Below are 14809 nucleotides of genomic sequence, written 5' to 3'. Positions count from 1 at the left end.
TGTGTGTGTGTGTATATATATATATGCGTAAGCGTTTATAATATATACAATGTGGGTTAGACACCCTGCGCGCCCTCGACGTATTCGCGGATTTTTATTATCGTGTTTATATCGTGTGCGGTTATTATTATTATTATTATTATATATCCTCTTTTTACATGTCATTGGCGTGTTTTCGAAATGTTCGGCCGCGGCATATATACCTATGTATTATATACCTACGGCGCGTCGTAATTTTTATTTATTTTTTTTTGAATTCAAACGCGTATTATGTGTTTATGCGCATAGGTATATATATATATATATTTTATTTTTCGCAAAGCTCCGTGACTGTCACCGAATGGGGGGGGCCCCGTGCACGGAGGATGGCGTGGCGCTGCTGCAGAGGGCCTGCAGTATTTATGTACACACGACGAGGCCTTATTATTATCGTATTTATTGCGTAGCCTCGTTTCGTGCGACTTTTCGTGTCCGCGGGGCGGTGTACGAGAGTGCAGGTCAAGTCCTGTTGTTGCTGTGAATAGAGTGATGGGTGTATATACACGGTGAACAAGTATTATCACGTATAATCCGCGAATAAGTCTGATGTTCGATATTCGGTATTGCCGAATGCCGATATATTGATGTTATGACCCGCAGTGGGCACCTAAAGTAAAAGACAATATTATTATAAAAAGAAAAAATGCACGTATTCAGTGATATGGTGCTGGAGAAATACGGAGAAAATCAATTGGACGTAAATGCAGACAAACTAAACAGTGTTGGATCTAATAAAAGAAAAAGAAATTTGCCAAACCATATAAGTAAGACAAAGGCATATGGTAATAGGTCATGTGATGATATGTCCTACTACTGCCTCAGCTGAGACAAAGTGAAACTCCGTATACAGCATCAGTGTCGTGTCACTGAGACGTGCTAATTTCGAATAAAGGCAAACCGGTTACACATAGGTTACCTAGGTTATTTTTGTGACTTAAATCTGTCAATTAATTGTTTGTTTTGTCATTTTAGTTAAGCTATATGATCTCTTTTTAACGTATCTATGATTTAATGACTGGGTCCGTACAATTTATTATAGTGCTGAAAATGTATTAATAATGTATTATACTACATCTCCACATTTAACATTGTTGTTGCCTGTTGGTTCTCTGAAAGATCACCTCGAAGACAACTAAAACAGTTGCAAAATTCTATTGAAAATAGTGGAGGTTAACGTATCTCTTCTTCTTTTATCTCTTTAATTCAATTCATCTCAGAATATGTTATAATATTTATTAAAATACTTGCTTTCTAATTATATACTTCAAACCATTAGTTAATTACCTATTTTATTCACAGTCATAAAAGCAAGTTCTCCTAATTTTCATGTTAGTATCTTTAGTATAATTATTATTTGAACAGTCATCGTGATTTTATACTTGTTTTCAAATTGCCTGGCTAAAGTTAAAAAAGCAACCATATACTTTCGTGTTTGATCGAAAATACAATTGAAAAAGCATACACTGCTTTATAAAAATCAGTTTTTTGTATAAAATAGATTTAGAACAGGAATGGCAATCCGTGCACACGCGCACCTAAGATTTACACGCAAAAAAATGTTCAGAACACGAGAAAAATTAAAATACTTATTACTTATTAGGTATATTATTTTATTTTTAATAATAAATATAATAAGATCCTTTTTATTACCGCTGACGTCTTCCAGAAAATTATATTGTAGGTTCGTTTATTTTCGTCATTTTTTTTTTTTTATTAAACTTCTTTCTCCTTAGTCAACTTGATAATTACAATAAATTAATTTAAATTAATAGGTACATTATATTTTCTTATTCATATATATATATATATATAATATAATAATTAATAATTGTTTCTATAATTAAATGACACGCAGGAAAAAAAATAGTTAATTTTTGGCACGTAACGTTAGAAAAAATTGTCATCCGTAATTTAGAATATAAATTATATTTATGAAACTGTTAAAATATTACTACTGAAAAACGAATGTTTAATACAATTAATATAAAAATTATTACCGTTAAAGTATCAAAATTCAAGTGAAGAAGTTTGTGTTGGACATGATTGTTGTTAAGCCATAGATATTCTTTCAATTTATTAATTAATTTTTTTTTAATTAATGTTATTATTATATTTTGTTTACGATTATGTACTGTTGATCTTATAGTTTCAATTGCGTAAAAAACCAATGTGGATTATTTAATACGAAAATTAAGTACCTATATAACATAAGGTTATCTACTATATATTTACCTTACATAACTACCTTTTTTCATTGCATATTTTTTCTCTTACTTTACATTTTTTGGTTGTAACTTTTGTACTTTCATTTTGATATTTCAGATTTCTATATTATGCATAGTTACATGTATTCAAACGTAATCATAATTTTCTGATAATATGTATTTAATGCATTTTATTATATGATCCCATGTAGTTATATATGCTATCTATCACAATAAATATAGGATTATAGGAACCTATTATAACTATATTAGCATAGAATAAATACATTATAAATTATAATGTATTATATTAACAACGCCCCTCCCGGCAAAATAAGCGGTGTGAACACGCTATTTTTAAATTTTAAATTTATCATCGGCTTTTTACTGCTAGAAAAATATTTTTTCACTCTGAGCCTTCAATGAATTATAAAGAAATTTTTTAAAGAAATTTGAATAAATTATATAATTTGAATTCTTACTCCTATTTTAAATTGTTGTTTTTTATACTTGTATAATATGTATATTGAATATAATTAATAATTAATTTTATTATTTTAATTAAAACGATTAAATTTAAGTCATACAATATTTATGTGATCCTAGTTTTATGATATGGTTTGATATAGATAAGGTTTTATAAGTTTTATTTAAATAATGTTATTGTTGTGTTCTTTTTTTTAGGCTTTTGTGTTTTTGATTGTGATATGTTTAGCATGGATAATTATTTTTCATGTCGCCATGTGTGTGATAATTCCTTAAAATATTCTCCGGTAAATGAATAATGCTGTATTATAATAAAGGTATATTAGGTACTTAATATTTTCCAAACAAATATTTTTCTAACTAAATCATTTTCCTACGTTCATTTAAAAATATTGTATTTTATTTTCATACACTATTTACCAACGTTGTAGCTATTATTATCCTTTGCGCTATCTATGAAAGTTATACTTGAACTACATAAATTAATTATATATTCACCTTGAGAGCAAGTTAAACTTCTGTATGAGACATTGAAAGTTTATACATATTAGGCATATACTATTGTCTATTACCGTGCCAGATGAAAATATAGTGTTTTTTACAAAATCGCGAAAATTGTAAAACTAATTTTTGTAGTTAAAATTTTTAATTTTTAAAACTAAGGCTTGGAAATTAAATATTAGATCCCCTCATACCTTTTTTACGACAGTCAACAATTTGAAAATCCAAATGTAAAATTCAAAAAATTAGATGTTTAATATACAATCTAATACATACAATCGGTTGTTTAAATTCTACTATGATGTTTTATTAAAATATTCAAATGTAAGACACAGGTAACAAGTACAAGATACTTTTAATATTAATTTACATTTGTATTTGTTAAAATATTCCCTTTTATTTTTCTAATTATACTACCCAGTAATTTTAGTATATTCATTAAATCATACATCATTATTCATTATTAATAGTTAAGGACAAAAATCATAAAAAATGTTTACAATAGTTTAATATTAAAGTATATATTACAATTTACAACGTAATACAGCAGCAACAACTTTTAGATTTTAGGTGAAGTGATGAATGTATTAAAATTAAATTTTACAAAAATGTTTTCTTTTTTGTATCTATCATCACCTTTTAGAACAGTAAAAATGCTTCAATCTTCTTTAATCTTTTCTGATAAAAAACTAAAAAGTGAATCTAGTTAGTACTTTGAGGAATGAAGTATACTTTTTATAATTAAGAAAACAAAAATAAACAATAATTGGGATTTTTACACAAATCCAGTAACATTATAGTATAATTCTCAAGATAATTTAATTTGGAAATTTGTTTATAAGTCAAAAGACATTAAACTATTAATACTTAAATTGTTGAGACGTGAATAAATAATATTTATTGTAACAGATATTTGTATGAAAAAAAAAATAAATTAATAATTAATGAACTAAAAAAAAAAATACTTACAGATACCTATAAAAATTAAAATACGATTTAATATTAAAAAAAAAAACCAACGGCACGTAGTGTTCCCAAGCGGTCACCCATCCAAGTACTAACTACGCCCGACGTTGCTTAACTTCAGTGATCGGACGAGAACTGGTGTATTCAACGTGGTATGGTCGTTGGCGAAAGCCAAGGATTGTCCAAAGTGGATGTAGATACAGGCTCTTATAATAGATATAATGCCATAATATAATTGATTAGTTACGTCTTAGGTTTAGTAATAAAAAAAACGCTTGTCAAGTTAGAGATTGACTTGTAAAGTTGTAAACTTTCTTGATTTTCAATTTTTAGAAATTTATTAATTGTATCATTGATTATAAATACTAGTATCATGTTTTAGTTTTTTTTATTATTTTCAGAACTACCTAAATATGAAAATGAATGATACATTTTTTTCATTAAATTTTTAAATATTATCATCAAACAAATAATTTTTTATATATAATTACATGTTCAACATTAATACCTACCAATAATATAATAGGTAGGTACCTATGGAATTCGCAATTTTTTGGTTCCTGATTTTCCTAATTTGGTTAAAAAAAAGGTACTAGAGAATTGTAACACATTAGGTAAAAATAAGACTTTTCTTAAGTGTTTTTAATCTTGTTATATTGATTATGATAGATATTATTTAATCTGATTTTAGTCTTCAGTAGTTCACTATAACATTTTTAAATTTTTTTAAATTATAATTGGATTTAGTGTAAAAAGGACACTAATATATTATACATTATTAAATTAACTATAGTCTATATTATATAGGTACCTACATATTTGGCTCCATAAAAATATTATTCTTACGGCCTGAATTTGAATTAAAAATGTAATATTTTTTAGGCAATGCTTTTCAAGTAGCAAATCCCTTTTCATACTTAAGAGAATCGAAAACAAAACTTTTATTTTACATTTTTAACAGTTTTGAAGTTAATAACAATTTTTTCTTTTCTTTTACTAATTATTAGCTTACTTTAGTAATTTTTAGATTATATTTATATATTATATACCTACATATTTTATAGATAAAATGTAATTGATAATTCAAAATGTTAGGTCAAGAAACTTTGTTCTACAAATTTATCATTTATTGATCATTTTATTTATGACTATATTATTGTACAATGTATCACTTGCAATCTAACAGGTAAAATAGATTAACATGAAAATATAGAATTTAGCATAAAATTAATTATGAATTTATTTGGTATGCTTAGAATAAATAAATCAATTTCAAAAGTGATGTTTTCATCAGTCAACAATCAAAATCATCACCAAAGAATCTATTAAAAATTGCAATAAAATAACAAAATTAAAATGTAAAAAAAGTTTTTAACTATTTTTTACAGCGTATTTTGATATTTTTAAGGGAATATAAATCTTGGCCCTAACTATTACATATTCTTAAAATAACATTTCAACATTCATCAAAATAAAAACCGATCAAAAAAATAAATAAAACCATTAACAAATACTTTAAAATCATACGGTTAAATAAGTAATAATAAAAAAAATGATGTTAGGATTAATACAATGTATTTTTTTATATTTAATTTAATTTATATTATTTTTTTATCGTACGTTTTCTAGCTGATTTGTGACAATTTTACGATATAGTATTATGTCGTAGTTCCATTTTGCGTAAAATACGATAGTAAATAAAATTACGAATTATAACATCGAAAAATAAAATAATATTATTTATTGACAAAATTATTATTTTCGTATTGACGTACTTGGCTATTTATAACCAGTGCGCGGCTGCGATAAATAACCAGTTTTGACCTATGGTGCGGTACGGCTGCATATGCAAGCGGGGTGGTGGAAGAAGTACTATTTCAGAACGCTGCCGCTGTAATCGCTTTAGCAGCACTTGACGACGGCAAATTCGTTATTTTTTTGCCAAAAACATGCTTTCGTACTTCCAATAGTACTCAGGCCTCGTTGATCGTAGAAACATGATTTTAGTATCAAAATAATCACGAGAAGTTGTACTAAATATTCTTGGAACAGATTTTCGATATCTAAATTTTCCGATTTTATATGATTTTTTAAAAAAAAGAAAAATTTTACAAATTTCAAACACATATAAAATTGGAACGAAAAAAAATTTTAAAATTCTGTTCCAAGAATATTTAGTACAACTTCTCGTGATTATTTTGATACCAAAATCATGTTTCTACGATCAACGAGGCCTGAGTACTATTACTACTATTGGAAGTACGAAAGCATGTTTTTCGGTCGATTTTTTTCTACTGGGACGGCCTCTTAAAAAGACTGATATAAAGTTAAATGTCTACTCTTATCCGTTTTTGGACAAGTGCTTATCACTTGTATTAATAATTGATATGATATGATGTTGATAGTAATTGGTGCGTGCGGAGCGTGGAATCGGCTGCAGTGATCCGATTGTCAACTGACCTTCACCACAGAATATTACAACGCTTTCACCTTATCACGATTCGTGTTTACATGAAAATAATAAATATAATTATTAATTATTGTTTTTTTTACCTATCTGTGTAATCTATGGTGTAATTATATTTATTAACTATGATTGTAAGTTAATCGTGTTATTAGTTATATAAATAAGTAATATTTTTATTATTTAATATTTATCAGTTATTAAGAACTTTTAATTTTTATAGTTGCTTTATATGTTCATAGATCATGATCATATTATATTATTATACGAGAATAAACACTAGAAAGTAGTAAGGCTGATGTCGCGCCATTTCCCATTGAAAATATATAATTATTCAATATATTGATTCATTAAATAGGTAAGTCACAAATATTATATAACTGTGAAATTTAAAACCAATGATAAATCTATGTCTTACGTATGAAAAACGATTCTTAGTAAATATGGTCTATTAGCCTATATTACTAAGTACCTATATCATGATATTTTTATTGATATTGCTATTAAAAGGACGTCGCATTTGTATGTATTGTCTCCATCTTACACATGTACGACTTAGCGCGTTTATGCAGTCTGAGTAGAAACCGGCTCAATTTTGGTTATAGAGTAAATATACCTATTTTTAAAATTAAAAGTTGACAATATTTCGGAGGGCAAGATGCTTAGCTTTTTTAAAACGATTATAATGAACGTTATATTAGAAATAATGAAAAATACTCAGCATCTTGCCCTCCAAAATATTGTCATCTTTTAATTTTATAATAGGTATATTTACTCTAGAACCAAAATAGAGCGAGTTCTACACAAATTGTGTAAACGCATATTGTCTATGACCTATGTCATTCATGTTTAAGATGGAGACAACACTTATGAGTGCGACATCCTCTTAAAGTAATTTATTTTATTGTAAGTATTATGGTAGGTTATGTGTATAATATATTATAGGTTATATTCTATATATGGTATTATACCATAATATATTTTATGTGTTTAAAGTTGAATACATTTTATTCAAAATATGACCACTATTTGCTTCAATGTGACGTGATTTCTGGACATAATAAATAAAAGCAATAATCAGAAATCATAATCACATATAACATGCCATTGCATATAAATCCTACCCTAGATATTAATATGAAACATTACATTTAATTACATAATTTTTTTTATACTCACACATTTGTCGTTAAATAAATGTTGTAATTATAAAATTCATCCCATTTACTGTATTATTTTAATTATAACTTAATTTTAAACCTTATTCAGTGTTCACACAGCCTAAACTAGTATTAGTATATTTTCTAAAACAAAATATAACCTGAAAATATTTAAAGTATTGAGATATTAGTAAAATTATGTAATATTAAGATTATCATCATTCATATTTTTATAATATATTGTTAAGGAAATTAACTGGTGGTTGGCGAAAATATTTGATTGATTTTCAGTATGGACGACAATTTTGAAGAAAACCTTAAAGTAAGTACAAAACAATTAATATAACTCTTTTAATATTTATTTATTTATTCATATTTTTATCATGTTTAATTAGTTTAATTAGTTAATAATTAAAAAAGTAAGTTTTCTAATTTTCTATTTTCTATTTCATAACACTGTTATTATATTCTACAATTTCTGTTTAATATTTTTATTTGGCAAATAGCCAACTTTTGTTTACTTTGAATAAAAAAAAAATATTTTTCAATCCATTGTAGTTTATTATGTTATTTTATTTTTTAAAAGATATTTCCTATATTATTATTATTATTTTAATTCATTCAACAATATTTCTTTTCAATAACAACTATAACATTTTTAAATTTATTTGTCTAAGACAATTTATCAATACATTATTATTTAGCCATTTGTATTTTTATATATCAATTTATTTATTTATATTTTTTCAGAGAGGACGCCTGTTCATTAAACGCCTCGAAGAATTACAATATTCATATTTCAATTCGCGGCCAGAATGGATAACCATACATATGAATCAACTGAAATTGTTTATAGCATCCTTTTATTATGAACGCCCATCTCCTAAAGTAATTGATTACAACAAATATAGTGAAATGAACAATGAAGAAATATTATTTAAGTTATATAATAATAAAATCCAAGAAACTATTTTAAATATGAAAAAAAATATAGAGAAGAAAATTGAACCTGATTTTTATGGTAACATTAATGTAGGTTTTACTATGACACATAGTATTTGCAAACAAAAGTGTAGTATCTGCCAAAATTTTCCTGATAAAGATGTACATAAATGGTATTTACTTCGAATAAAATCGAATAAAAATAAATGTATTTTTATTGATTATGAACGCAATAGAACATACTGTAACTGGAATGAATATTTGGACAATAATAATCTTCCTGAAGGATTTATGTTCTACCCTATTTCTGGGTTTTATGATGCATCAAAAACAATATTTCAAAGTATAACACCGGCTTCCAAATCGAGCAATAAAATTTTAAAAGCAGCTGACATATCTTCAAAAATAGTAGATTGGGCTGGCCGTTTAATTATGGTAGGTAGTTATTTTTTCCCCATATTAGCGCCTGTGATCATACCAACCGTTGCAGTATATACAAGTTCTTCTGTATATGGAGCTGGTAGACAAATTAATCAACTGATAAACATGTACAAATATGACATTAAAGTTTCAGTCGCACGAGCTTGTCATGAATGGATTGATTTAGCAATTTCTGTAATTGGCATTATAACAAAACCAGCGCAATTACTTTCTAGAATAATAACTACTGAAATCTCATGTATTCAAAAAACAGGAAGAGCTCTGACAATTTTTCAAAAAAGTGCTTGTATTACTCAATGTACATTGGAAGTCTTCCGTTTTACATTAGAATTAATAGACAATAATTTTGAAGTAACATTGATAAATGTGTTAAACCTACGTTTGGATTTATTCCTTATTACTGGAATAATAATGGCTTCAAGTGAAATTGAAAATATTTTAAATGTAAGTACCTACATATTCTATTAAATTAATATATATTTTTAAGTATTGATAACTAATAAGAATAACCAAAGTCTGCACTTCTATGCATTTTCATATTTTTACTGAGAGTATGCAATTGAATGAGAGTATAAAATGTCAAACAATTGTGTATAATAGAGAATGGATAGCAAATAGTTTCTTAATGTATACAAATCCAGACTTAACCTATAATTAATAAACTGATAGTCTTAATTAATAAAAACTTGTAGATATATTACATGCAATACATTTAAGGTGACTATAAAAAATGTTTTTTGTTGATCTTTAAAAAATAACATTTTATAATAACACAGGTAATTAGTTTTAAAATTTTACAATAACAGTAATAGTTTTACAATTTTAAAATGATAACATTATGCATAATTTTTTTTTTCTTTGTCAAATTTGATTTTATAAGTCTGTGTCTCTTAAGAAGTTTATCATATTTGTAGTGTTTTCTATGTTTGGACCTAATAGTTAATAGGTCTATATTGAATTGAATATTGTATTTTCTTAAGGTTATACCTATTAGTGGCATTCTGTTAATTTATATTTTACTGCTAAGTTAACACCACATATTACATATCCTAATATGGCCTAATCAGATATGGTTAATTACAGTTTTTCATTTCTGTTAGATAAATTGTATTTTTGATTTTTCTGAGTTTTTTCTGTTGTTATGACCAGTGATTACCATTTTTATCATTTTATTAGTATGAAGTATTTAATTTGGGTTTTGATGGCCGAGTAAGACGTGATTTTTAGAAACTGTGAAGTGCAGTTTGAGCAGTGGAGAAGTGTCATAGGAGACAATGAAACAACGTCTACCCACTAAGAAATTAGAACACAGGACAAATAATTTTGTTTTATAAAATATTTACAAATTTTAACGTAATTTATATTATAAAAATGATATACGTTTTAATATTTGTTAAAATTGGTTTTTTGTTGTACAGTTATAGTCTTTAAAAATTATTAAAATAGATTAGATGCCCGCGATACGGCTGTGCGGGTCATTCCAAATATTATATATTTATATTATACCAAAGAGACGTTACGATGCAACGTCTCCAAATTATGAGCGCGCGGGTACGGGGGAGATTTTAATGTAAGTGAGGTTTACTATCTTCGTTATGAGACATGTCTCGCTATTCAGATTTCCTCAATTATCGACATCGCCATCGTCCCCTGTAAATCGCTATTACTGATAGTCGAAAGGTACCTACGTGTTTCTTAATATTGTTGTTATTATATTATAGTTTGTCCTCATGGTTGATGATTTAATGTATGTAATTTTGAACGGTGGAATTATTAATTACTCATACGAATAAAAAGTATTATCGAATGGGTAAAATAAAAAGGGAGGAATCCAAGCGTATAGTGTCATTTTATTCAATGTCTCCCTAACTAAAAACATAAGCTTCGCCACTGAGTTTGAGTATGCTGCTCCTTATGCTACTTTTTCATTACCTTTTATTCTTGTTTGTCTTCAGAACTATTTAATATTTTTTTCTTATGCATAATTCATTTTTTCTTTTATTATATAATTGTATTCTATTATCTATTGTGTTAATAAATAAAAATAATATAATATAAAAGACAGTATTACTAAAAATATATCTTAATTATCAAATCTTTTTCTCACAAATTTATTATATTAAATTTAAAATGGAATTTTTTAAATTCTAATTGTTCATTTTCATAATTTAGCTGTGCTATAATTTTAAAAAGCATATTTTATCTAAAATGTAATTCAACTATAGTTTATGTTTTCTTAATTGGTATAAGTTAAATTTATTTTAAATTTCGTTGACTTAGTTAACTCTAGCTATTTTTTTTTTGCATTGTCTTTTCCACCTTTAAATATTCGCATACATTTTATAGTATAATTCAAATTAATATTATAATGATGGGTCTAATTGTATAATTTCTTTAGGTACTATCCCAGAAAGCTGTTTGGTTTCCGATTTACAAGACTATGGAGAAAATTCCTTACTGCATGGGTTCAATACTTTGGCAGTCGGTTTACTTTATCAAAAAGCATTTGGCAGTGTTTGTGGAACGAGTCACAATGTTTCTCGAGGATAACCTCACTCCACAGAATTTGCTCTTTGCTTGGAAAAATATTCGACTTATATTTGATAACTATCAGAAACAAACGACCGAGCTGGGCGTCGACGAGATGTTGCGGCACGTGGTGGAAAACATCGCGGAGCAAGAGAGCGTGAAGTATGTTTTGCGTGGCCAGCGCATGGTAGTGCTGTTGGAAAGTCTGCGCGAGGTCGCGGTGAATAGATCAATCCGTCCAGCCCTGATCAAGTATTGCGTAGAGCTCGTCCTGCAGGAGGCGAAAAAGCTGTCCGCAAAGCACAACGATTGCGTAGCCGAACTAGCCAGGCTCGGCGAGACGAACGTTTGTGAGGTGGACAAGGAGTTTTGCACCATATACGGGCTCGAAAGATGCGCCATGGACCAGTACGCGCTGTGGGCCATCGGCGAGGTTGGCATGAAACCGGTCGCTCTGATGGCCGAGTATCAGAAGCACGCGTCCCGTCCGGAAAACATGTTCGACGACGAAATGGTGGTCAACGAGACTGACGGCGCTAGTCGGTCGGTCAAGGGGTACACATTTGTGGCACCGTGCAGTGTGCTTAATTTAGAAATGTGCTTGCAGTTCGCAGAAAAAATCAATCCGCAGCATCAATACATCAGTCACGAGTTCGTACAGCCCGAGGCCGACGTGTCCGTACTGCTCAAAGTTTCCGCTTTTTCGGTCAATATCATCTTCTTTGGCATCGACCTAATCAACGGCGTTCCGAAGATGAACATCTGTTTCTTCCAAGAAAATCGTGATTCTACCTCGTCAATCATAAACTGCAAGGGTTTGAAGAAGTTGCAAGAGGCTCCTTAGACACGCGTCGCCGAGCCGACATTATCATCGTCTTCACATTTTATTGATCTGGTGAACTGTGCTTTTACTATCTCCTCTCGTCCATTCAGTGGTTTTGTCGTTTTACTGACTCCACTTAATGAAGACTGTTATCCTAAACATATTTGAATTTCATAAAAACTATGTATTATTAATATCGTCTGTAATTGTAAAATATTCTTTTAATCTTATTTTTTTTAATATATATATCGATATTATTTTGCTTATTATACATGGGTCATGGAATGTATAATGTGGAACATATCAAATCCACAGATCTGTGCTCAGATTTATACACATATATTTTTTTAACACATAGTATTTTATAATTTTATTTGTAATAGAGGTATTTATATACTTAATATTTTTTTATGCTAAATGGCATTATAATTTTTATTATTAACATTTTATTCTTATCAATAATGTCTTTAGACCAATATTCATTATAGGTATACAATTATCTTGTGAATATTTAGCAATAAATTATTAACATAATAATTATGTGTTTGTGATTTATTATACTATTTGAAAAATATGAAATTAATTTAATTACTAAGTATATATACTATGTACTTACATGTATACACGGTTATAACCTGTACGGCTATAAACAGGCACGGATTGGGCCGACGGGAGTTTTCTTGGTGGAGGCCCCTGTGGTGTACTTTTGTTGTTGTTGAGAATAACAGATTTTAATAATAATAATAATTATTATTATAAATTTTAACTATGTATAGACTATATAATTATCATATTTTATTGTTTATTCGTTGACTGATTTGAATTTTATCAACTGTAACTTGTAAGCACTCTAACTAATGGTTTATCGACTACAGCATTACATTAACTCCGTAAAAAGCTTATAATACTTGATAATCGTTTTAACACCATTGCATTAAAAAATGAACTGTTAAATTTTTCAAAAAATTAGGACAGCCTTAAAAAAACATAATCCGAATTTTACTTAGAAAACAAAAATGTAAAAATAATACTTGAAAATGATGAATCTAAAGTGATAAAATTGAAGAATGTGACACCCAAAATGCAATGAAAACAAGTTGTGGGTTTTGCATGAATTGTACTGTGTGCTGTCTTCGTGTTTTATTCAAGTATAATATGTATAGTAATGTTTATAATAATTTAGGATATTGACATTAAACATATATATTTTAACACTGCCATCAACTCAGGTACATATATTTTATAAATTATTTAAATACACTATAAATGTTGATTCATACCGTTTACGTTTTGCGTGGGTAGCATGTGAGCGAACATTTTCGACTTTAAAATTTATTAATTTAAAAACAGATTAATGTAGTATCTTACACTATCGGAATCCAAATTAGTGCCGTTTATGTTAATGTCCGTTGAACAATAAGTACTTTATAATATAGACACGACACAGATGACGTAATCAATAAAGTAGCTAGTACCTCTAAAGTCTAAAACATTAACTAAAGAATTAATGTATTAATTAGTTATTAATATATTTGTGTAACTAAATTTTAGAGTATATTTTTTTCATAAATGGCCGGCATAGGTACAGATTTCCCGGGCCGAATTTATGTGCCAATCCCGTCGCTATAAACATTTCTAGCAGTTAATTGTTTATCAACATTGTTGTTTGGTATTATTCTATTTTTATTATATTATAGTATTCGGTGTCGATAACGATAGGCGCGCGTGTGTGTTATGACGAGAGATGACCCGCACCGCCGCACCTTCGCGTCGATCGTATTCATGGGCGCCCGGAGGGGGGGCAAGACGGGGCATTTGCCCTCCCTAGAATTCAAATAGAATGTTGAACATTTTAACTTTTATTTTGATCTATAAACATTTCATCGATATTTTTACTTTAGTGTGTGAGGTTGGTGTTTGATTTCATATAATTCTAACACATTTTGTAGTTTACAAGGAATAAACTTTTTTTAGTGTATTTTTCGGTGTTTGATTTCATTATGCCCCTCCCTGATAAATTTCCTGCGGGCGCCCATGATCGTATCGATGACCAAGTTGGTCATTTTTGATTATCTTGTTTTTTTTATTATTTATTACTCAGTCTATTGTGGCACTTTGCGACCAAACACGTATTCGTCCCGTCGGCCGATCATTTTTAATATTATAATTATGTAAAAGGCATAATATACATTATACAGTCCACATATTCGGAAAGCGTTTTTTATTTTATAATTAAGCTAGACAACAAACATAT

General features: G+C 28.1%; 1 protein-coding gene and 1 non-coding gene across 5 annotated transcripts; one reads left to right on the top strand and one right to left on the bottom strand.

Moving 5' to 3' along the window:
- Positions 1-4243: 4243 nt before the first annotated feature.
- LOC132928092 (5S ribosomal RNA) lies at positions 4244-4362 on the bottom strand. The gene has a single exon (XR_009661969.1). It is a non-coding gene; the product is annotated as a 5S ribosomal RNA (ribosomal RNA).
- A 2274-nt stretch (positions 4363-6636) lies between these two features.
- Positions 6637-13092, top strand: LOC132924062 (uncharacterized). Of its 4 annotated transcripts, none has more exons than XM_060988139.1 (5): positions 6637-6794; positions 6903-7018; positions 8069-8142; positions 8571-9647; positions 11602-13092. In XM_060988139.1, the coding sequence occupies exons 3-5, from the start codon at positions 8113-8115 to the stop codon at positions 12574-12576; spliced, it is 2082 nt and encodes a 693-aa protein (XP_060844122.1). In that variant the 5' UTR covers positions 6637-6794; positions 6903-7018; positions 8069-8112; the 3' UTR covers positions 12577-13092. The 4 variants fall into 4 exon arrangements, with proteins under 4 accessions (XP_060844122.1, XP_060844124.1, XP_060844121.1 ...); XM_060988141.1 differs by having other exon boundaries at positions 6653-6827; XM_060988140.1 differs by having other exon boundaries at positions 6654-6794; positions 6884-7018.
- The last annotated feature ends 1717 nt before the right edge of the window (positions 13093-14809 follow it).

Source organism: Rhopalosiphum padi, chromosome 3, assembly GCF_020882245.1.
Source record: "Rhopalosiphum padi isolate XX-2018 chromosome 3, ASM2088224v1, whole genome shotgun sequence".
In the NCBI taxonomy this organism is placed as follows: domain Eukaryota; kingdom Metazoa; phylum Arthropoda; class Insecta; order Hemiptera; family Aphididae; genus Rhopalosiphum; species Rhopalosiphum padi.
This window is presented reverse-complemented; position numbering and strand designations above follow the sequence as displayed.